The 24537-nt window shown below is 40.4% G+C and overlaps 2 protein-coding genes across 4 annotated transcripts in view; one reads left to right on the top strand and one right to left on the bottom strand.

The window, feature by feature from the left end:
- The window catches only part of LOC128694430 (ATP-dependent RNA helicase DDX54), a 57263-nt gene extending 48300 nt beyond the window's left edge, over positions 1-8963 (top strand). Inside the window, exons 15-17 of one of the 2 annotated variants that reach the window (XM_070097952.1) lie at positions 5263-5401; positions 7062-7233; positions 7835-8963. In XM_070097952.1, the coding sequence (XP_069954053.1) occupies positions 5263-5401; positions 7062-7233; positions 7835-8121 (598 nt within the window). In that variant the 3' untranslated portion in view covers positions 8122-8963. The remainder of the gene's footprint in view (positions 1-5262; positions 5402-7061; positions 7234-7834) is intronic. The other variant, XM_070097953.1, reaches the window with a different exon arrangement.
- Positions 8964-11316: 2353 nt separating this feature from the next.
- Positions 11317-24537, bottom strand: part of LOC128694429 (tubulin alpha-3 chain) — a 29109-nt gene continuing 15888 nt past the window's right edge. Inside the window, exons 1-3 of one of the 2 annotated variants that reach the window (XM_053784534.2) lie at positions 14846-14984; positions 13284-13506; positions 11317-12493 (exon numbers count right to left, since the gene is read on the bottom strand). In XM_053784534.2, coding sequence (XP_053640509.1) covers positions 11364-12493; positions 13284-13506; positions 14846-14848 — 1356 coding nt within the window. In that variant the 5' untranslated portion in view covers positions 14849-14984 and the 3' untranslated portion in view covers positions 11317-11363. Of the gene's footprint in view, positions 12494-13283; positions 13507-14845; positions 14985-24537 lie in introns of those variants that run through there. The other variant, XM_070097954.1, reaches the window with a different exon arrangement.

The raw sequence follows: 24537 nt of genomic DNA, 5'->3' as shown, positions 1-24537 counted from the left end.
AACATGATAATGTTGAACACTGATAAGGACAATATTAATTACAGTAATGGTGGCCCAGATACGTAATTTCTAAAAATTTACAACCTTCATTTAATTAAAACCCCACACTTGGAAGAACCTTATGACAACATTTCGGTCTTGGACCATTGTAAAGTCACAACTGGGCAAGAAAAGTAGAGACGGCAAAAGTTCATATGGCAGAGGTCGCGGGAAGAAGGGAGCAGCAGTAGTAGAAGTTCACTTTTCTCTCTCCAGTTGTGACTCAACAATGGTTCAGGACAAACAGCATTGTCAAGGTACCTCTCCTTAGTGCAGGTATTCAGTGAACTGTTGCAGCCAACAGTATTATGATGTTTTATTTTTCATCCTTCAAGTGCCTTGATGTGGGTGATGAATTCTTGATCTTGGGAATTTGAGCTTCCCTTCTCTTCCTTGGATCATTCCCTCCCCTTTATTAGATTAACCCTGATTACCTCCTGTTCCCAAGTACCTCTATGACTCCTACAGTTTATAAAGTTTCCCCATGATTTCATGAATGTATGGAAATAAAAATGATACTATTGGACCATCCCTCAGAATAATTTTATTTATTTTTATGAATAATGAACATGCGATTTAGGAAAATGCATTAACATTTTTTATCCTTATGCTTCACTTATGGTTTAAATATCCTAGTGTAAGCTGCTAGCTCAAAATGTGTAATACAATACAGTGGAACCCCGAGTTTCAGCCATAATTCGTTCCAGAAGGCTGTTCGAGTACCATTACCGAACGAATTTGTTCCAATAAGGAATAACATAGATTAGTCCATTTCAGACCCCCAAAAATACACTTACAAAAGCACTTACAATAATACATTTACATAATTGTTCGAGTTGGGAGGTGGCCTAAACTCGGGGTACCACTGTATATGGGTTTTAGCCCTCCCTTCCCAACCAAAGTAGCATCAAAGGTGCCATTTTGGCATGTAGTATGGTCTCTGAACCTCAGCTTTCAAGTTTCATTTGCATAGTAAAGCATGTTGTAATTACTTATTAGAGAGGAAGGAGGATGAGTCTTTTAGGTCTGGTCTTATTATTGGCTCAAAACTTTCAAGCAGCTGGCATGTGCATCTGACCTAACCCAACCCTTTTGTGGTGGCATACAATGCAACTATCTTTGTTGATAGGCATTGATGTATGTACACAGTTGTAAGTAATCCATGTCATCACATTATTATTATTTTTTTTTTTTCAACAAGTCGGCCGTCTCCCACCGAGGCAGGGTGACCCAAAAAAGAAAGAAAATCCCCAAAAAGAAAATACTTTCATCATCATTCAACACTTTCACCACACTCGCACATTATCACTGTTTTTGCAGAGGTGCTCAGAATACAACAGTTTAGAAGCATACACATATAAAGATACACAACATATCCCTCCAAACTGCCAATATCCCAAACCCCTCCTTTAAAGTGCAGGCATTGTACTTCCCATTTCCAGGACTCAAGTCCGACTATATGAAAATAACCGGTTTCCCTGAATCCCTTCACTAAATATTACCCTGCTCACACTCTAACAGATCGTCAGGTCCCAAGTACCATTCGTCTCCATTCACTCCTATCTAACACGCTCACGCACGCTTGCTGGAAGTCCAAGCCCCTTGCCCACAAAACCTCCTTTACCCCCTCTCTCCAACCCTTTCGAGGACAACCCCTACCCCGCCTTCCTTCCCCTATAGATTTATATGCTTTCCATGTCATTCTACTTTGATCCATTCTCTCTAAATGACCAAACCACCTCAACAACCCCTCTTCTGCCCTCTGACCAATACTTTTATTAACTCCACACCTTTTCCTAATTTCCACACTCCGAATTTTCTGCATAATATTTACACCACACATTGCCCTTAAACAGGACATCTCCACTGCCTCCAACCGTCTCCTCGCTGCTGCATTTACCACCCAAGCTTCACACCCATATAAGAGTGTTGGTACTACTATACTTTCATACATTCCCTTCTTTGCCTCCATAGATAACGTTTTTTGACTCCACATATACCTCAATGCACCACTCACCTTTTTTCCCTCATCAATTCTATGATTAACCTCATCCTTCATAAATCTATCTGCCGACACGTCAACTCCCAAGTATCTGAAAACATTCACTTCTTCCATACTCCTCCTCCCCAATTTGATATCCAATTTTTCTTTATCTAAATCATTTGACACCCTCATCACCTTACTCTTTTCTATGTTCACTTTCAACTTTCTACCTTTACACACATTCCCAAACTCATCCACTAACCTTTGCAGTTTTTCTTTAGAATCTACCATAAGCACAGTATCATCAGCAAAAAGTAACTGTGTCAATTCCCATTTTGAATTTGATTCCCCAAATTTTAATCCCTCCCCTCTCCCGAACACCCTAGCATTTACTTCCTTTACAACCCCATCTATAAATATATTAAACAACCATGGTGACATTACACATCCCTGTCTAAGACCTACTTTTACCGGGAAGTAGTCTCCCTCTCTTCTACACACCCTAACCTGAGCCTCACTATCCTCATAAAAACTCTTTACAGCATTTAATAACTTACCACCTATTCCATATACTTGTAACATCTGCCACATTGCTCCTCTATCCACTCTATCATATGCCTTTTCTAAATCCATAAATGCAATAAAAACTTCCCTACCTTTATGTAAATACAGTGGACCCCCGGTTAACGATATTTTTTCACTCCAGAAGTATGTTCAGGTGCCAGTACTGACCGAATTTGTTCCCATAAGGAATATTGTGAAGTAGATTAGTCCATTTCAGACCCCCAAACATACACGTACAAACGCAATTACATAAATACACTTACATAATTGGCTGCATTCGGAGGTGATCGTTATGTGGGGGTCCACTGTACTGTTCACATATATGCTTCAATGTAAACACTTGATCTACACATCCCCTACCCACTCTGAAACCTCCTTGCTCATCCGCAATCCTACATTCTGTCTTACCTCTAATTCTTTCAATTATAACCCTACCGTACACTTTTCCTGGTATACTCAGTAAACTTATTCCTCTATAATTTTTACAGTCTCTTTTGTCCCCTTTCCCTTTATATAAAGGGACTATACATGCTCTCTGCCAATCCCTAGGTACCTTCCCCTCTTTCATACATTTATTAAACAAAAGTACCAACCACTCCAACACTATATCCCCCCCTTCTTTTAACATTTCTGTCATGATCCAATCAGTTCCAGCTGCTTTACCCCCTTTCATTTTACGTAATGCCTCACGTACCTCCCCCACACTTACATTCTGCTCTTCTTCACTCCTAAAAGATGGTATACCTCCCTGACCAGTGCATGAAATTACTGCCTCTGTTTCCTTCCTTAACATTTAAAAGTTCCTCAAAATATTCTCGCCATCTACCTAATACCTCCATCTCCCCATCTACTAACTCCCCTACTCTGTTTTTAACTGACAAATCCATACTTTCCCTAGGCTTTCTTAACTTGTTTAACTCACTCCAAAATTTTTTCTTATTTTCATTAAAATTTCTTGACAGTGCCTCTCCCACTCTATCATCTGCTCTCCTTTTGCACTCTCTCACCACTCTCTTTACCTTTCTTTTACTCTCCATATACTCTGCTCTTCTTATAACACTTCTGTTTTGTAAAAACCTCTCATAAGCTACCCTTTTCTCTTTTATCACACCCTTTACCTCATCATTCCACCAATCACTCCTCTTTCCTCCTGCCCCCACCCTCCTATAACCACAAACTTCTGCCCCACATTCTAATACTGCATTTTTAAAACTATTCCAACCCTCTTCAACCTCCCCACTACTCATCTTTGCACTAGCCCACCTTTCTGCCAATAGTCGCTTATATCTCACCCGAACTTCCTCCTCCCTTAGTTTATACACTTTCACCTCCCTCTTACTTGTTGTTGCCACCTTCCTCTTTTCCCATCTACCTCTTACTCTAACTGTAGCTACAACTAAATAATGATCTGATATATCAGTTGCCCCTCTATAAACATGTACATCCTGGAGCCTACCCATCAACCTTTTATCCACCAATATATAATCTAATAAACTACTTTCATTACATACCTTGTATATTTATTTATCCTCTTTTTCATAAAATAAGTATTACTTATTACCAAATCTCTTTCTACACATAGCTCAATTAAAGGCTCCCCATTTACATTTACCCCTGGCACCCCAAATTTACCTACTACTCCCTCCATAACATTTTTACCCACTTTAGCATTGAAATCCCCAACCACCATTACTCTCACACTTGATTCAAAACTCCCCACGTATTCACTCAACATTTCCCAAAATCTCTCTCTCTCCTCTACACTTCTCTCTTCTCCAGGTGCATACACGCTTATTATAACCCACTTTTCACATCCAATTTTTATTTTACTCCACATAATCCTTGAATTAATACATTTATAGTCCCTCTTTTCCTGCCATAGCTTATCCTTCAACATTATTGCTACTCCTTCTTTAGCTCTAACTCTATTTGAAACCCCTGACCTAATCCTCTCCACTGAAACTCTCTCACCCCCTTCAGCTTTGTTTCACTTAAAGCCAGGACATCCAGCTTCTTCTCATATTCATAACATCCACAATCATCTCTTTCTTATCATCTGCACAACATCCATGCACATTCAGACTTCCCACTTTGACAATTTTCTTCTTATTATTGTTTTTAGTAATCTTTACAGGAAAAGGGGTTACTAGCCCATTGTTCCCAGCATTTTAGTTGACTTTTACAACACGCATGGCTTACGGAGGAAAGATTCTTATTCCACTTCCCCATGGATATAAAAGGAAAAGTAATAATATTATCATTATTTTTTAATTCATTGGCCATCTCACCCCGTCCCAAAGCAGTGACCTGAAGAAGAAAACCTTCACCATCATTCATTCAGTTGCTGTCTTTCCAGAAATGTGCTGACATCACAATCAGATTACCTTCCGTTTGTAATATCCCCACCCCTTCTTCAGAATGCACACACTGCATGGGGAAGTGTTAGACCCATAAAGATCATGCATTGACTGGGGGAGTCAAAAGTTGTCAGGTTTGGTATAAGGAAGAGTAGGGTAGCTCCAATTTCTAGGATTAAGCAAAACACTACATGAACTAACCTTATATCATGTTAGAGATAAGATAAAATAAGTAATCCTAACTAGAAATAGGAATAGAGAACCATTCAGTTTGTAATTATGAAAAAAATATTATTTATCTAACATTTCTTTTTGCAGATACTCTTTGGGAACAAGCTTTCAAAAGGAAGCCAATGAAGCTGTTATAGAACTAACTCAAGATGATGACACTGGGCGTAAACAGACTAAAAACTTGCATAGATGGGATCGCAATCAAAAAAAATTTGTTGGCACGCAGGTGATAATTTTATTATTTTTATTGTTTTATTTTGCCTTGTCTTGGCAGGAGACTAGTGTTGAATTAAAAATTATTATTGTTATTATTCACAAGTGCAGTAAATTCATATGGGTTATTCAACACTGCCAGTATTTTTTAAAAGAGCATGTCTTTATACCTTTTTTGCAACTTTTTTTTTTTGTGTGTGTGACCACCTTTTTTTTTTTTTTTTAAACTGCATCCTCTCACATTAGGAGGAAAGGGGACTCTTTAATATTCTTTCCTCTAAATTTCATTCCATCTGGTTATGCCATCTAAATACATGTAGTCTCTTCATATCTTTCAAGTTAAATAAGACAAAAGGTACTAAGGTAGGAAGCACCACACAGTGGCAAACCACTTTCAACCATAATGACTTGCTTGGTTTAAGCAAAGTATCAAGAGTAAAGGCTCGGTCTTGGATAGCACTTTTCTCCCAATCTTTGTACTGGATTCTTTCCCTCATATTCTCATATCATTCTTTTCTTTAACCCCATACTGGTGAACCAGCGATCACTCTTCTGTGGCCCACCAGAAGGTCAATGCTTGCCAAATTCACATCTGTGTTAGGTACTAATGTCCATAAAACCATAGGCCAGTGAGTGCTTCTTGCCATATTCCTGCCAAAGAGCCAACAACACCCTTGAATGGGTCATATGATGAAGGCTCATGTCACATGATTTTTGTTGGCAGCTGCAGTAAGAACAACAGCATAGCAGTCGTGCCCATTTACCTTTAATTATTCTAATCTCTTCTGTTCTCATTTTTAACTTTAACAGTGCATCATGAACATGAGTTTCACAACAGTATATATGGGAGTTAGAATTGCTATGACTGCAGAGGGCATTTATTTAATCCTACTCTACTTTTTGTTAATCCTACTTCTGCTTTCTTTCATTCTTACTAAATATTACTTCTGGCTATCTGAGTTCATACAAACCTTACAGTGCAACTATTAAGGGATAGAAATGAACTATATATATATAGTTCATAAATAACAACATAGTATAGTATGCATGACATAGTTTTTTCATCTCGATCAGAGGAGGAACCAGATAAAGTGCACATTTTCCAAGGTATATATAGATTTTTCCTAGGTAGTAGGTTGGTAAACAGCAACTGCCCAGGGAGGTACTACCGTCCTGCCAAGTGAATGTACAACGAAAGCCTGTAGTTGTTTTACATGATGGTAGGATTGCTGGTGTTTTTTGTCTGTCTCATAAACATGCAAGATTTCAGGTACATCTTGCTACTTCTACTTGCACTTAGGTTACACTACACATACATGTACAAGCATATATATACACACACCCCTCTGGGTTTTCTTCTATTTTCTTTCTAGTTCTTGTTCTTGTTTATTTCCTCTTACCTCCATGGGGAAGTGGAACAGAATTCTTCCTCCGTAAGCCATGCGTGTTGTAAGAGGCGACTAAAATGCCGGGAGCAAGGGGCTAGTAACCCCTTCTTCTGTATATATTACTAAATGTAAAAGGAGAAACTTTCGTTTCTCCTTTAGGGCCACCCCGCCTCAGTGGGATACAGCCGGTTTGTTGAAAGAAAGAAAGAATATAGATTTTTAAGAGTCAGTTACAGTATAAAAGTTTAGATGAAGATAAACTGAAGTTTTTAATACATTTTACAGGATCAACGTAAAAGAATCAAGACAGAGTCTGGTGTGTGGATTTCAGCATCATACAAGACCAACAGGTATGAGAAATGGATAGAAAAGGGCAAGAAAAAGGCAGAAGAGAACAGTGATGAAGAGGATGATGTAGAAGAAAGGAACAGCAGAAAACGAAACCAGAAATTACAAGGTAGTGTTTTGTTTTGTTTTTTAAGTGGGGAAGAGCAGTGCCTGTACATTGGGATGGCAAGGATGTAGTTAGACAGGTTGATATTGGACTGCCGCCACCCTAGGATGCAACTCGAAAATCAAATAATGCCCGGGTATCTGTTTACTGCTAGATTAATAGGGACATCAGGTGTCAGTCAACTTGATGCCCTGGGAAAATGGGTTAGGACAGGATTCTGACAAGAAAAATCTTAAGTAGTCAAATTACCAATTATACATTTGGTTGTCTGTTTCACATGATAAAATTGTCACTGACTTAGTGTATCATGAAAATTTTCAAAATTTCAGATTACCTGACCTTAAAAAAAATAAACCATTTTTCCTGATATGTGGCAGCCATGTGTAGTAATACTGTAATTTTTCATTGTTATTATTTCAACTGTATTATATGTAGAGTATAATCCCTATTTTTTATGGCATAATTTTTTGCTGTAGTTTTTGACTCTGCAAATGCATTTTGAAGAATGTGGTACAGTACTGTATGTTCCTAGCATGATCATAATCTGTACTTTTCACTTTTTTCTCTTGCTCTAAAAAATATTTCTATAAATTTCCACCTACAGCCTTCGGCAAAAGATCGTATGGAAAGGCCCATCCACTGCTTCGAGACAAGCAAGGACCTAAGTGTAAGAAACCACCCAAGAGAGAGCTGAAGACAGATGATGAAATTATTAAAGAAACAAATAGAAAATGGCGTGAACATAAAAAACATGTGGAGGGCAGAATGAGGCGGCTGTCCAAAATGGCTGGAAAGAAAAAGATGCAAGCCAAGTCCCAAAAGACAGAGCAAAATGGCAAAAAAGTACATTTTAACAATAGAAAACATGACAAAGGAAAAAAGAGGCACTAATAATTTATAAATACAATAATATGTATAACATGTACTTCATCATAACGTCAGAGATTTAATACTGACACAAATGCAGTGGAATGAGATCCTTTATGGACAGTGTTTTGCCCACACAGTAGTTTTCCAAGTCTGAGAAACACATAGGGAGCGTAATGAGCTACAGAGTCAGGGAAGGTATATTAAAGCTTAAACCTTTGGTGCCTTTAAAAATGGTTAAACTAATGTATGGGTAGGGTTAGATTTGAGAAGGGCCTGTCGGCCTACTACAGTGCTACATTCTGTTCATATGTGGAAAATCGATCTAAGGGCTCAACTATGTTGTACATTGTTCGATATACTGACGGAATGATTCCAGGATAAAGCATCAATGAAGACACTCAAATGCAGGATCCAGGAATTGTCATCCATCAGTACATATTAGTTTTAATCAGAGCAATGGCTTCTACAACATCTGTACCTCTTGCAGAAATCTTTTAGATCAGTTTCCCACATAGCAACAGAAAGCCCTGCATGGTCATACAATTGTAACCATTATATACATAAAGTAGGATCACCGTATCCATGGGTCTGGTTTCCGCGGTTTACCTTGGCCAGAAAATTACCCTTAATTTTGCTTAATGTAAGAGTAAAAGTGCTGATTCTTGACTTATTTTTGCATAATTTAACAAAGTATCATAAATATGTATGTAAACGAAAAATTACTTAAATATCGGGTTCACTACTATCTGTGGTAAATCGTGCTGTATAGTCCTTATGGCTTAGCGCTTCTTTTTGATTATAATAATAATAATGCGGTAAATCGTGGAACGTATCCCCTGCAATGTAGGGTCCTGCTGTATAGTGCTCAGCACCAAGGTAGGCCAGGTGGAGGTAACCATACTTTAATGTCTAAATAATACACAACCCTGTTTGCAACAAATATTAGGGTTCCCTAAGGCTATCACCAGCTGTGTGCAGAGACTTCTGTAGTCTGCCAAGCTTCTTGGCTATAGATAAAAGAATTGCACAGATCATTGTATTACATGAGGCAGGCCATCAAACTAAGGAAACAGAAGCCATCAGCATGTGCAAGTGTTTGGTGAGGAGCTGGTTGTCAGTTGTGATGATATGCCCACACCAAGAGCATATCCATGATGTAGGTATGTCATGAAACCAAGGCAACCAGTTCCTTACTGAACAGACACAGGTCACTGCCATATGTTATTAAATCCAATGATCTGTGAAATTGTGTCAGTCTTGTTCTTACCCATAATTAGTCTGCAGCCAAAAATGCCCAACAAGCTGTACTGAAGATCACAGGGAGACCAGACATGCATCCACAAATGCCATGTCCAACACTGGTATATTTTAGTTCTTGCCCATTAGGGGCTTCTATAGCAGGCAAAATGTTTAATGGATGGTGCACTGATGTCCCACTAGGCTATTATTGGCCTAAATACTGTCATTAAGCACAACCCTTTAGGGTTGTAGTCAGGCCAGCATTAATTTTTGTTGCACCAAAAGAAAGTTAGGCATTTCAACATTGAAGTTTGCTGGGCATACTTTAATGAGCACAGCTCATCCAGGTTCAAAAGTACCTTTATTCACTGCAAGTTTCATAAAATTTTATTCCATATTGATATATGGAAGTTTTGCCAGGTGTGAAGATGGTTGCAAGATTCAAAATATCCTACAATAAACTGAGCCATTTCTTTGATCATGTTCTTATCCTAATTGCACTCCACCCTTTAAGAAAAGTTTATATTATCAGTGCTAAACCAGATACTTATAATTAAGGGTCCCCTCAAGGAAGGTTCCTTGATGTTGGCGAGGGGCTTTTGATTTAGGGAATTGGATCTGTGCTCCAGTTGCCTGAATGCCTTCCACATTCCCCCCCAGGCACTGCATAATCCTCCGGGTTTAGCGCTTCCCCTTGATTATAATATAATTAAGGGTACTGCACATGGAATTTTGCCAGAAGTACTAGCACGTATATAATTGATACCTTTACAATTAAGTGCTAAACCCACAAGGGTCATACAGCACTGCCCAGCACCCCTATTAAAACATTTTAATGTGGTAAACACCAAACCTATATTTATAACAATGGCATATTTTCAGTCCAAATGGGAGTTTGAAAGGGCTCCCTACCAGAAGTCGCCTCCCTCAAGGGAAGAATGGATTTTGCTAGCAGCCTACAGGTTATATATAAACTGAACATTAATCCAAGATTTCTGAATGCATTTAAGTATCTAAGCATAGAGGGGCACCTCACGAGAGGTTCCTTGATGCTGGCGGTCTTGATCCAAGGGAATACCTTACTTCCTCCCCCCCCCCCTTTACAGACAAAAAAATAAGCAACGTAAGAAAATTTTAGTCACCACCTAATCAGTTATTCAGCATTTCATGACATTGATGCCAACACAATAATTATTGTTAAACCCACAAGGGTTTAGCACTAATTTGGGTTATAATCAAAGTGCCTGGGGAACTAATTCTGGTTTGAGCCAAGGTGAAGGCAAGTTACTTCCTTGGATCAGAATCACTTTTTTGGGGGGGGGGGAATTAGTGTCTGGAAATTAACAGGAATAGTCCATGGCAGGACAATGAAATTATGATCACTTTCCCCCCCCCCCCTTCTAAGCATATCAGGAGCACTATTAAGTCAACCAGTAACTTTAAAGAGGCACTCTGGCCAGTCCTAAATTGTACTTTTATCAAGGACCCTTAAAAATAAACCTACAAAAGCCAGTAAGTCCCCCTTCCCCAATCACCAAGAGGTATTGAATTTGGTTCCTGAACCTGTCAATGCACTAGGTTTCAGTAAACCTGGATAAATGAATAAAAGTGGTCAAATATTCATTGGTGCTAACCAAGGGTCGGTAGCTCCCAAGAACTTGGCTTTGGACATTACTAAAAGTACCCTTAATTACACCAGTATTATTACAATCAAGGGGGAAGCGCTAAACCCGGAGGATTACACAGCGCCTGGAGGGGGGGGGGATGTGGAAGGCATTCAGGCTTAATTCGGGGAACTGGAAGATACAAATTCCCTAAATCAAGAGCCCCTCACCAACATTAAGGAACCTCCCTTGAGGGATCACACCAGTAAGTCGCCCACATTATGGACATCAACTGAAAAGCCTAAAAGGAGCCTCTGAAATTGGAGCAGGAGATGGTTCACTAATAACTAGATTTGGGTATTCAAAGTTGAAGTAAATTTTGAATTTTATTGAGATTCTTTAAATCTTTCTGCAGACTGCTTAATATTCCTCCCCTTCTTCCTCACCCTCTGCATCAGCAGAGTCCACACCAACTTCTTCGTAGTCTTTCTCAAGGGCAGCAAGATCCTCACGGGCTTCAGTAAATTCTCCCTCTTCCATTCCCTCTCCAACATACCAATGAACAAATGCTCGCTTTGCATACATAAGATCAAATTTGTGATCCAGACGTGCCCAAGCTTCTGCAATTGCAGTAGTGTTAGACAACATGCACACAGCACGTGAAACTTTAGCCAAATCTCCACCAGGGACTACAGTAGGTGGCTGGTAATTAATCCCAACCTTAAAACCAGTTGGGCACCAATCTACGAACTGGATGGTTCGCTTTGTCTTTATTGTAGCAATTGCAGCATTTACATCCTTTGGCACAACATCTCCACGGTAAAGCAGACAACAGGCCATGTACTTTCCATGACGTGGATCACATTTTACCATTTGGTTGGCAGGTTCAAAGCAGGCATTAGTGATTTCAGAAACTGAAAGCTGCTCATGGTAAGCTTTCTCTGCAGAAATTACAGGTGCATAAGTTACCAATGGGAAGTGGATCCTTGGGTAAGGGACCAAGTTGGTCTGGAACTCTGTAAGGTCAACATTAAGAGCACCATCAAAGCGTAGGGAAGCAGTGATTGAAGAAACAATTTGGCCAATGAGCCTGTTCAAGTTTGTGTATGTAGGTCGTTCAATGTCAAGATTCCTACGGCAGATGTCATATATGGCCTCATTATCTACCATGAATGCACAGTCTGAATGTTCAAGTGTAGTATGAGTAGTCAAAATAGAGTTGTATGGTTCAACAACAGCTGTAGCAACTTGAGGAGCCGGATAAATGGCAAATTCTAATTTGCTCTTCTTACCATAGTCTACTGATAATCTTTCCATAAGCAAGGAAGTAAAGCCTGAACCAGTGCCACCTCCAAAGGAATGGAAAATTAGGAAGCCCTGAAGTCCTGTACAGTTATCTGCTAGTTTACGGATGCGGTCAAGTACTATATCTACAATTTCTTTTCCAATAGTATAGTGGCCACGGGCATAGTTGTTTGCAGCATCTTCCTTTCCAGTAATTAGTTGTTCAGGATGGAACAATTGCCGATATACGCCAGTTCTGATTTCATCTGGAAGAGAATCAGAGGTTCTTAGAAATTTAAGATATGATTAAATTGAAGGATCAGTTCTTAATCATTCAGTAAGGAGTTAAATTTGCATATTTTATGGGGGGGTTCGAACTTAAGGCATTCAAGGCTCAATTCAGGGGATGAACATTGATCCAATTACCTAGATGGGTAGTACCGAGCATAAAGGAACCTTCTTTGAGGGAAAAGTTAGCAAACTAAGGGAAAGGTGTGAACATTAAGAGGCAAATCTAGCAAAAAAATTCTGGCCAAACTTAAGTTGAGGGAGGTGGAAATTGAGCACTTTGCATTTTTAAGATAGGAGGGTTTGTAAAGTGGTGAGGGTTTGTAAAGTGGTGAGGGTTTGTAAAGTGGTGAGGGTTTGTAAAGTGGTGACTGTCAGCAAGAGTAAATCAACTTTACCGATAAAAAGCTAGTGATTAAGCAAGTTTAGGTAATAAATCTTTAAGAGGGAGAGTTGTTTTGGGAAGCTTCAATATATTTATGGGGTACTGGGTGAGGGGGGGGGGTTTATACTCTGGAAGAGTTGGGTATGAATATTTACGTTTATGAGTAGTTAGTATGCAGTGCACAAGTGTCAAGAAGGAAAAGGGTGAAGTAGATGGCATTTCTGGAATACAGGAATTTTAAGGAGTAAGACTGAATAGTTGAAGTGTCAGGACTTCAAAAGGTCCTGAAAGGATGGGGGGGGGGGGCTAAGACTTCTGCAGTCTTAAACTGCAAAAATAAGACTGTAGGCGAAGTGAAAGTTAATTAAAAAATTAAATCTTACCTATTACAGTTGGTTCTAGGTCGACAAACACTGCCCTGGGAACATGTTTCCCAGAACCAGTTTCACTGAAAAATGTGTTGAAGGAATCATCACCACCACCTACAGTTTTGTCTGAAGGCATCTGGCCATCAGGCTGAATACCATGCTCTAGGCAATACAGCTCCCAGCAGGCATTGCCCATCTGGGCACCAGCCTGACCCACATGGACTGAGATGCACTCGCGCTGTGGAAAGAATTAAGTGTGAATTTTATGGCATTAAGTAAAATGGGGGGGGGGGGGAAGCCCAAGTTAAATGTATCTACAAAAGCCATACATTTTAGATCCTTCCCTAGCAGGATTTGGATTTAGGCTTAAATCCTTTTAAGTGGTGTATCCCCAACGTGGACTTTGAAAATTTGATGTAGCAAAAATTAATGTTAATACAAATACTGGTTAAATAAAGTAGCCTAGACTTAGGCTTAAGTTCTGATGAAAGCCATTCCCCATAAATTAAGGGGTCCTACTAATTGACATTTTTGGGTCTTTTATTTGCGCAAAAATCTATACCAAAGACAAGTTAACTGAATGTTAACTAGAAATTAACATTCAGATGAACACTTACTCAGGCATTACGAAAATGAGAATTAGTGGCTGTGCCTTTTTTGTTTTTTGTCACTATGGGAGGGGTCGCTTTTCCCAGAAGCATGGAAACTGGAGGGATTAAAAAAACACTCCAGAAAAAACATTAAAGTTAACGTTAAATCAGTGTAACTGATAGTTCCGAATGTGGAGGAATTTAGATTCATAACCAGCCCATGCCTTACACTTCTTTCCTTAGTTCTTACCAGTCTTCATACTACCTATGAAAATTATGCCTCCAATTTTTCTCTAGCCACTAAATTTGTACCTACCACTATTCTACACTTGCTCGTCCCTTTACCAGTGGGAAAAGGGACAAGCGTTGCAAGCTGCCTTGTGTAGTTAAGGTGCCGTTGAGGTCACTACTTTTCTTTTTGTTCAAGACCGGGGGGGGGGGAGGTAAGCACCGGCAAACCCAGTCAGGCATTCAGGTTATCTTACGATTAGAGGCAAAGTTCTTTGACCAAACTTTAAAATATATAGACGGTGTAACTACAGACTTCAGTGCCGAGGCCATGGATGACATTATGTGGTCGGTGGGAGGGGGGGGGGAAGCTTCAGCCATTGATAGGGGGGGGGGGTAATTAATGTAAGGTGGTAACTAGTCTGCCTAAATGCCAGCTCCGTAGTTTACCTCAAGTTCCTCACGTAAATTGAGGAATAGAACTTGGCTAGTACTTGAAAAATTATTTAGGGAGGTGGGTAGAAGGTAGATTTTATGTAGCCCATGGTGGGCTAAATCAGACTGGCTGCGATAACTCGCATGATCAAAAAGCGCCAAACCTACCAGGGACATATAACTTGCTAGAATATCTAGAAAGTTTTGAAAATTCAGATTTAAAGCCACGAAACTCAATTTTCACCCACCTTCAACAAGTGCTAATACGGAGACTAAATAACACTTAACAAGCTCACAAACTGCTGAAAGAAGCACTAAACTTACCATTTTGTTCTGTAGTAGTATAAAGCTTTAAAAAAACGTTGATGCCGAGATCACAAGGAACTGTGTACGCTGCCCTCGCGATGCCTCGTTTGAATGTGGAAGGCGTCACTCCCCTTATATACCCCTGATGACGTCACTCGCCAAGCCACGTCTGATTGGCTGCCGCCTCGCCGCCCGCCGTTCATTGGTTCAAATGTGGCGCGAATATGGCGGCGCCGGGAAATTTTCCTTAATTTCATCTTGTAATTGATCGTATTTACAAATGTCAATAGATCTTTATAATCCTTTAACATTTTCCAATTAAAAATACGTAATTTTTGTTATATTTTATATTCCACTGGAGAAAGAACAAGAAAAGAGAGGTCTGACAGGCAACTGAGTCCGGTTATTTGCATAAGGTGCAAGTGACATAATACGGTAAATAATAGTTATATGTCTCCTCGTATCTCATTAATGTACATTACCGAGCACATAATTACACAGAGACAAGCCCTAGCATTCATCATTACAAACAATATGTGTGAAACAACACTGCGGTTTGGTAAGTAATATCGACCGTTGCTCTCAGCCTCACCACCACCTCCTACACTCCTCACTTATTTTCAATTATTCCAAGTAATATCCATTGGATTATTATATTCACGGCGAAGCGCTAACAAGTAGGGGCTATGACGCCTGGGAGGTGCTCCCAAGAAGGGAAGGGTAGCTCCAATTCCTTGGATCCGGGGCCTCGTCATCAAGGTATCTTTGAAGAACAATGTCGCTTCGGAAATATTTACCAATATATGAAAATATCAGGGGATTAATACACGGTTTAGCAGAATTTTTAAGGCTCAATAGTTTTTTCTACAAAAAAAAGGCAGAATTGTTCAAAATTCTGGCATACTTGGCTTTTCATTTAATGGCAACAGTACTACCGTACATATTTACAAACATATCGGGATAAATATTAAATTTGGGAAACATAACTAGAGAGGCATGGCAATAGGTCCTATAACAATGAACCACGTGGGACCTCACTGCCTCATACCCCATTAACAATTAATATTTTCCAGGTATTATGAAGAAATAAAAAAATATAATTTTAATGATATATATTTATAAAGTGGCTGGGTGTGGGCTACATCCATCTTGTTCAGAAATCAGGGCGTGGCAGCTGGCTAACTTGGTATACACTATACTAATGGAAATTCTTGAAATGTATCAGCAAACAGTGTATTTTTTCACGAGTTTCTGTGCCTTTTTTTTTCCTTCTGTAAATTGTATTTTTTCTACTCTTATATAAAGTAACTTTTTCAAACATCAGCCAGCCGGCCGGCTCCTCCTCCCTCCCGCTTCCCCTTCCAACTCACCATGTTCCTCCTGCCACCCTACTCCTCTTCCCTCTTTGTTCCTCCCCCTCCCTGCTCCTCCCCCTCCACGAATATCCCCCCCCCAGGTCCCTCCCCCTCCATCAGGCAACACTAGTCCACCATCCCTTGCCTGCTTCTACCTCCACTTTCACTTCCACTCCCATCTCTCCGTCTCCCTACTGTCTACCATTCTTCAACTTCCCTCCCCCCCTCCCTATTACCTTTCCCCACCGCTTTCCCTTCAACCTCTCAGTCTCCATTCTTCATATCCTTATCTTCCTTTCCTCCCTCTCTCCTTTCCTCCCTCTCTCCTTTCCTCCCTCTCTCCTTTCCTCCCTCTCTCCTTTCCTCCCTCTCCTCCCTCTCTCCTCTCCTCCCTCTCTCCTCTCCTCCCTCTCTCCTCTCCTCCCTCTCTCCTCTCCTCTCTCTCCTCTCCTCCCTCTCCTCTCCTCCCTCTCCTCTCCTCCCTCCTCTCGTCCCTCTCAGCCACTCAACATGAGTTCCCTTGAGTGAAGGTGAATCACTCGGCCTCATGACTCAAGTATTGAATCATCCTTCTTTCCATTACCACAACTCTCCCTCCACCATACTATATGTGACAACCTTTTATTCATCTATTTCCCCAATGAACATATTATACATCCCAAAGAATAATAACCCATCAATATTTTTGTTAGACACTGTGGCAGCCATTTTGATGTAGACCCAAACATTACTAGGTTAACATGGACACCCCCCAGCTATGACAATATACTATTCTTTTACTTTAAACATAATATACAAATTATTTACTTTATTACGTAAAGTTGCCTATTTTTTTTTTTGAATGAGGGGGACTTCCTTCAAAGTTTTAGTTTATAACTTCAGAACGCCTCATCTGATCGGCTTGAAATTTTCAAAGCTGGTGTATGGCAACAAAAGAAAGGTTCCTGCAGCTAGTGGCCGAGTTTGGCTTCCATGAGATAACTTTCAAATTTTTAACACTAGCGTATCTGACTTAAGTTTATCTAGATACAGATACACATAAGTACAATTGTAAAATACCTAAGAAGTCAGAATTGTTATTGGAGTATATAGAAGCTGCGAATTTGCCATTTTTTAAATGGCGTGTCATTTTTTTTCCGTGATATAACTTACATATGCCTTTTCTGAACTTTTAAAACTGGTATACTTAGTGGAAGGTTCGAATTGATTTTGGGCTGTGTAGATAGTGCTAATTTGCCTTTTTTTATAGAAGGAATTAGAATAGGTTCCACTCAATAATTTGAAAATGACTCCTCTAATTAACTTCAAATCTTCAAAGTTGATATTGAACTGTATTATTCCTTTTGCATACACTGAGTTACAGGGGCAGGGATAATTATGGTATATGGGAATACCTTTCTCGGAACCTGCAGAGAAACTTTTTTTTTAGTTATTTAGCATTCATAAAGCTGCTGTTATTCATGCTGTTGTTGCTGTCCATGTTGCTGTTGCTGCTCTTCACGCTGCTGTTATCAATTCTGCTATTTTTTTTTTTTTTTTGCTGTCGAGGTTTTTCATGCTTTTGTTTTTCTATCTGCATTTGTTGGTATTCATGTTGATGCTGTTATTTAAACTGGTGTTGGTATTCACATTGCTTCTGTTGTTCATACTATGTTGCTGTTATTCATGCTGTTCCTGCTCCTGAATAACAAACTGCTATGCTATGGGCTTTTCAACTCCTCTTACTGTTTATATTTATATTTTATGTATACTTTTTATGTATATTAATTATGAAAAAAATTGCTGCTGTTTTTGTTGTTGCTTGTGCACTGTTATTGCTGCTCCTGCTGTTGCGCTGTGCTATTGTTGCTGCTGATGTTACTGTTACAGCTAGGCTGTGAATGGCAGGCATGCAGACTTCCGTTACAGATCTGACTCACCCCATCACACTCTGTCACATCCTTCACACTCTCTCCAGTAATTACTTTAACCACCACCTCCCTCACTACTATTCTTGTTGTTGTAGTCTACGTAGACTATGTTCAATCCACAAGTGTATCTATATATCCTGGAACTAGAGTAAACCCTTATTTAAATATTGTATACAGCACTAAAGCAAACCTCAGTCAATTCCAAGAAGTGGTGGTAATCAGTATTTCCTAAGTGGTGACTGGAATATGACTAGACACTTCATATAAATTTTCTAAGTAATTGGTGTACATCTATAGTGTGGAAATGGGCATGTAAACCATTTGTAGCCTTCCATTTGTATACTAGCATATGATGTCATATTGTTATCTACTTAAGAGATTTATTTCCAGTTTGCTCCACTCTAACACTGCCACACCAGTGCTTTCCCGTATCTTTTCTAAATCTAAATCTGCCCATTTTGAATCCGTTTTACAAGTTATGTACGTATTAGCTTATCTTCGTAGGAAGCTTTCTGCTACATCAGATCAACTTTGTCATTCTGAAATATGGAGACTAGAACTGTGCAGCATAATCTTCAAAACAGGTTAAAATAAAATCATACGTTTGTCCACACTAGACTGCATCTTCCACTTATTATCCCTCAACAATGACCTATTTTGCAGGTAATAATGTGACACACCAACACGATGCTAGATACATAAATGAAGACATTTTGCCCATACAGTTAGTTTTACAGATTTTGGCTTCGTGAAGCTTACTGCATATGGAAGAAACGTTGTCAATGGTAGGAAGGAAGAAAGGGAGGGAGGGAGGTTAGAAATGAAGACAGCACGAGAATAAGAGGTGAAATAAAGGAAGGTAGTGATATGTCTCTTTACCAGTACGACTGTGTTTAGTGAACCACTAATCGGTCTGAGGATCGACGACCCAAATGATTTCTTCATGAATGAGCCTCAAAACTCCATAAATGTATGCCAGATTTCCGACATTACCCTAACTCCGATAGATTTCGAAAAAGCCATTGACAACATGCCTATGCACTCAGCCCCGGGCCCAGACTCGTGGAACTCTGTTTTCATTAAGAACTGCAAGAAACCCCTCTCGCGTGCCCTAAGTACACTATGGAGGAGGAGCTTGGACATGGGTGAAATTCCACAGTCACTTAAAACAACGGATATAGCCCCACTCCATAAAGGTGGCAGCAAAGCATTAGCCAAGAACTATAGACCAATAGCTCTGACGTCCCACATCATAAAAATCTTTGAAAGAGTGCTAAGAAGCAGGATTGCAAATCACCTGGATTCCCAAAATCTGCACAATCCAGGGCAACATGGGTTCAGGGCAGGTCGCTCCTGCCTCTCACAACTACTGGATCACTATGACCTGGCCTTGGATGCATTGGAAGAAAATCAGAATGCAGATGTAATATACACAGACTTTGCAAAAGCATTTGACAAATGCGATCATGGCGTAATAGCCCATAAAATACGTGCTAAAGGAATAACTGGGAAAGTGGGGAGATGGATCTTCAACTTCCTAACAAATCGAACACAAAGAGTAGTGGTCAACAGAGTTAAATCGGAGGCTGCCATAGTGAAGAGCTCTGTTCCACAAGGCACAGTACTCGCCCCCATCTTATTCCTTATCCTCATATCAGACATAAACAGAGATATACACCTCAGCACCGTATCATCCTTTGCGGATGATACTAGGATCTGCATGAGGCTGTCATCTGCTGAGGACGCGGTTAACCTCCAAGAAGATATAAACAAAGTTTTCCAATGGGCAACGGTAAACAATATGATGTTCAATGAGGACAAATTCCAACTACTCCGTTATGGAAAACTGGAGGAGATAATAACTAGAACAGAGTACGTATACTACTGACTCCGGCCATACAATAGAGCGGAAAACTAATGTAAGGGACCTGGGAGTAGTAATGTCTGAGGATCTCACTTTCAAGGATCACAACAGTGCTACGATCGCACGTGCAAAGAAAATGATAGGATGGATAATGAGAACTTTCAAAACGAGAGATGCCAAGCCCATGATGATCCTTTTCAAATCACTTGTTCTCTCTAGGCTGGAATACTGCTGTACATTAACATCTCCATTCAAAGCAGGTGAAATCGCAGATCTAGAGAGTGTACAGAGATCCTTTACTGCACGTATAAGTTCTGTCAAGCACCTTAACTACTGGGAACGCTTGGAAGCACTTGACTTGTACTCGTTGGAACGCAGGAGGGAGAGATATATCATAATCTACACTTGGAAAATCTTGGAAGGAATGGTCCCAAATCTGCACACAGAAATCACTCCCTACGAAAGTAAAAGACTGGGCAGGCGATGCAAAATGCCCCCAATAAAAAGTAGGGGCGCCATTGGTACACTAAGGGACAACACCATAAGTGTCCGGGGCCCAAAACTGTTTAACAGCCTCCCCTCAAGCATTAGGGGAATTGCCAATAAACCCCTGGCTGCCTTCAAGAGAGAGCTGGACAGATACCTAAAGTCAGTGCCGGATCAGCCGGGCTGTGGCTCGTACGTTGGACTGCGTGCGGCCAGCAGTAACAGCCTAGTTGATCAGGCCCTGATCCATCGGGAGGCCTGGTCATGGACCGGGCCGCGGGGGCGTTGATCCCCGGAATAACCTCCAGGTAACCATCAATGTATATAAATCATTCTGAAGCTCCCTGGTGTTCCTGCCCCTCAAAATTTATTAAAAAATGCGAGGGTGTGAATAGAACCAGCCTAGAATTAGCTAGCAGGCCTACTGCAAGGTTATTTTTAAGTTCAGCTAGTTGGTCCACCTCCAAGAAGATGTAAACCAGGTTTTCCAATGGGCAACGGAAAACAATATGATGTTCAATGAAGATAAATTCCAACTACTCCGTTATGGAAAACTGGAGAGATAATAACTAGAACTGAGTATACTACAAACTCTGATCATACAATAGAGCGGAAAAATAATGTGAGGGACCTGGGAGTGGTAATGTCTGAAGATCTCATTGTCAAGGATCACAACAGTGCCACGATCACAACTGCAAAGAAAATGATAGGATGGATAATGAGAACATTCAAAACGAGATATACCAAGCCAATGATGATCTTTTCAAATCACTTGTTCTCTCTAGGCTGGAATATTGCTATACATTAACATCTCCGTTCATAGCAGGTGAAATTATAGATCTAGAGAGTGTACAGAGAACCTTCACTTCACATACAAGTTCTATCAAACACCTCAACTACTAGGAACACTTGGAAGCACTTGACCTGTACTCGTTGGAACGCAGGCGAGAGATATCATAATCTACACTTGGAAAATCCTAGAAGGAATAGTCCCGAATCTGCACACAGAAATCACTCTCTACGAAAGTAAAAGACTGGGCATGGGGTGCAATATACCCCCAATGAAAAGTAGGGTCGTTATTGGTGCGCTAAGAGAAAACACCATAAGTGTCCGGGGCCCAAGACTGTTCAACACCCTCCCACCATGCATAAGGGGAATTACTAATATGCCCCTGGCTGCCTTCAAGAGGGAGCTGCACGGATACTTAAAGTCGGTGCCGGGCTGTGGTTCATACGTTAGACTACGTGCAGCCAGCATTAACAGTCTGGCTGATCAGGCCCTGATCCACCGGGAGGCCTGGCCGTGGACCAGGCCGCGGGGACGTTGATCCCCAAAATACCCTCCAGGTAGACTCCAGGTAGCTGCAATACTCGCCACGCCACACCCAAATCTTATCAAGACCATGTGATAACCCCTGAGTCATAATTTGGTACTAAAGGTGAATTAATAGAAGTATTAACCCCGGAGGTTTAATAACCCAGGATAACCCAAGAAAGCCAAGTAATGTGGCTATATTCCTAGGATCGAGTCTCCACTATTCCTTGTACTTGAAATGATAACCCTTAGGTATCTTTAAAACTAGATTGGTCAGGTATATAGGCAGAGGTGCTGAATGTAAGCAAGATTTGCTTACCATAGCCCAATATGTCTACAGCAATGTTCATCTAGTCTTACGTTCATTTGTTCTCAGTTAACAAAAGTATAGGAAAAAAAATGATCGACTGAGACAAGATAGCAGAAAACGAGGCGCCTTAGTCCCAACACAGGAAGTGTCGTCACTTCCCTCCCTTCCTCTCTCCCTCCGCCACACATTCCTCTCCATCCGTCACACATTCCTCTCCTCCTCTCCCTCCCTCCGTCGCACATTCTTCTCCTTTCCCTTCCTCCGTCACACATTCCTCTCCTTTCCCTCCCCCCGTCACACATTCCTCTCCTTCCCTCTCTCACACATTCCTCTCCCTCTCTCACACATTCTTCTCCATCCATCCCTCCCTCCGTCCCTCCCACCGTTCATTCGAAGGAATCGGGTAGGCTAGCAGATGGTGTCGATATCCCTCCCACCACAAAAAAACAACGTTCACGGAAAAGTGCTAAACCCATAGGGATCATACAGAACACTGAGATACCCGAAGGATGTATTTAGGGGCCAACGCCTTGCGGCCCGGTCCCAGATCACAACAGTGCCACTATCACATCTGCGAGGAAACTGATAGGATGGATAATGAGATGGACGAGAGATGCTAAGCCATTGATGATCCTTTTTAAATCACTTGTTCTCTCTAGGCTGGAATACTGCTGTACATTAACATCCCCATTCAAGGCAGGTGAAATTGTAGATCTAGAGAATGTACAGAGAACCTTTACTGCACATGTAAGTTCCATCAAACACCTTAACTACTGGGAACGCGTGGAAGCACTTGTACTCACTGGAGTGCAGGCGAGAGATGCATCATAATCTACACCTGGAAGATCCTGGAGGGACTGGTCCCTAATCTGCACACAGATATCACTCCCTACGAAAGCAAAAGACTCGGTAGGCGATGCAACATACCCCCAGTGAAAAGTAGGGGCGCCATTAGTACACAAAGAAAACACAATAAGTGTCCGGGGCCCAAGACTGTTCAATAGTCTCCCACTTGCCCTAAGAGGAATTACCAATAGACCCCTGGTTGTCTCCAAGAGGGAACTGGACAGATACCTAAAGTCAGTGCCAGATCAGCCGGGCTGTGGTTCGTACGTTGGACTACGTGCGGCCAGCAGTAACAACCTCGTTGATCAGGCCCTGATCCACCTGGAGGCCTGGTCATGGCCCGGGCTGCGGGAGCGTTGATCTCAGGAATACCCTCCAGGTAGACTCCAGGTAGGTAGGTAGGCCTCCTGGTGGATGAAGGCCTGATCAACAAAGTTGTTACTGTTGACAGCACGAACCACAGCCTGGCTAATCGGGAACTAACTAGGGGAATTTATCCAGTGCCCCACCCCCTCTTGAAGACAAGGATTTGTTACGAACGATGAAAGATGCAGTTCCAGTTCTTTGGAGGAATAGCCCTTCAACGCAGAGGCATCCTTCCTGAAACAACCTGATATACGCCAGTCACGTTACACTCACGTAACTCGTGAAGTAACACACCCTGATCTATACGTCACATCTGCATATACTCTCACAAATTCACAAATTTACTTGTTTACGGGGTGGATTGATAAGCCAGCGGAAGACCTCGGTCCTATAACCAAAAGCTTCAATTTTTTTTTTTTTTATATTTTATTTAAAACATGACATTACAAAATATAATATGTAAAACTCATTTAAGTCGATAATTAACATAATCCTCCCTACATCTAATATTTTTTTTTATATTTTATTTAAAAACAACATTACACTTGATACAAGCCGACAATTAGCAAATCCAAAACCGTGACAGACAATGTCAGTACACTACAATAAACAAAAAAACCATTTTAACATATTGATATAACGAAATTCTACCGTAAGAAACCCAACCCGTTTACGGGAAAAAAAAAACATACCGACTACAAAATAGAACGTCGGAGTCATAAACCATGTAGGAATAAGTCCTATAATCATGTATATATGTATATACATACACATGCACATATACACATACATGTATGTGCACATATGTTCTTACAGCACAGACTGGATTATACTAGAACAAACAAACAAACAAACAAAAAAGACTTATCACTAAAAACAAAAACTAGACAAACTAAATACATAACATCCAAAACAGAAGTGGCAGACAATGTCAGATACACAAAAAAAAACATTGTAACACATTGATATAACAAATTCTACTAAAAAAAACCCAACCAACCGACTTCCAAACAAACAGTCGGAGTCATTATAGAAAACATGTAGGAATGAGTCCTACAAACATATACATATACATATATATATACATATACATACACATATAATATATATACATATATACACACATATACACATATATATATATACATATATACGCATGCTCATACACACATACGTGTATGTGCATTTGTTCATACAGAACAAACTGGATCATACATAGAAATAAAGCACTAAATGACTTTTCACCAAATAAACTAAA

Source organism: Cherax quadricarinatus, chromosome 60 (assembly GCF_038502225.1).
Source record: "Cherax quadricarinatus isolate ZL_2023a chromosome 60, ASM3850222v1, whole genome shotgun sequence".
Taxonomy (NCBI): domain Eukaryota; kingdom Metazoa; phylum Arthropoda; class Malacostraca; order Decapoda; family Parastacidae; genus Cherax; species Cherax quadricarinatus.
This window is presented reverse-complemented; position numbering and strand designations above follow the sequence as displayed.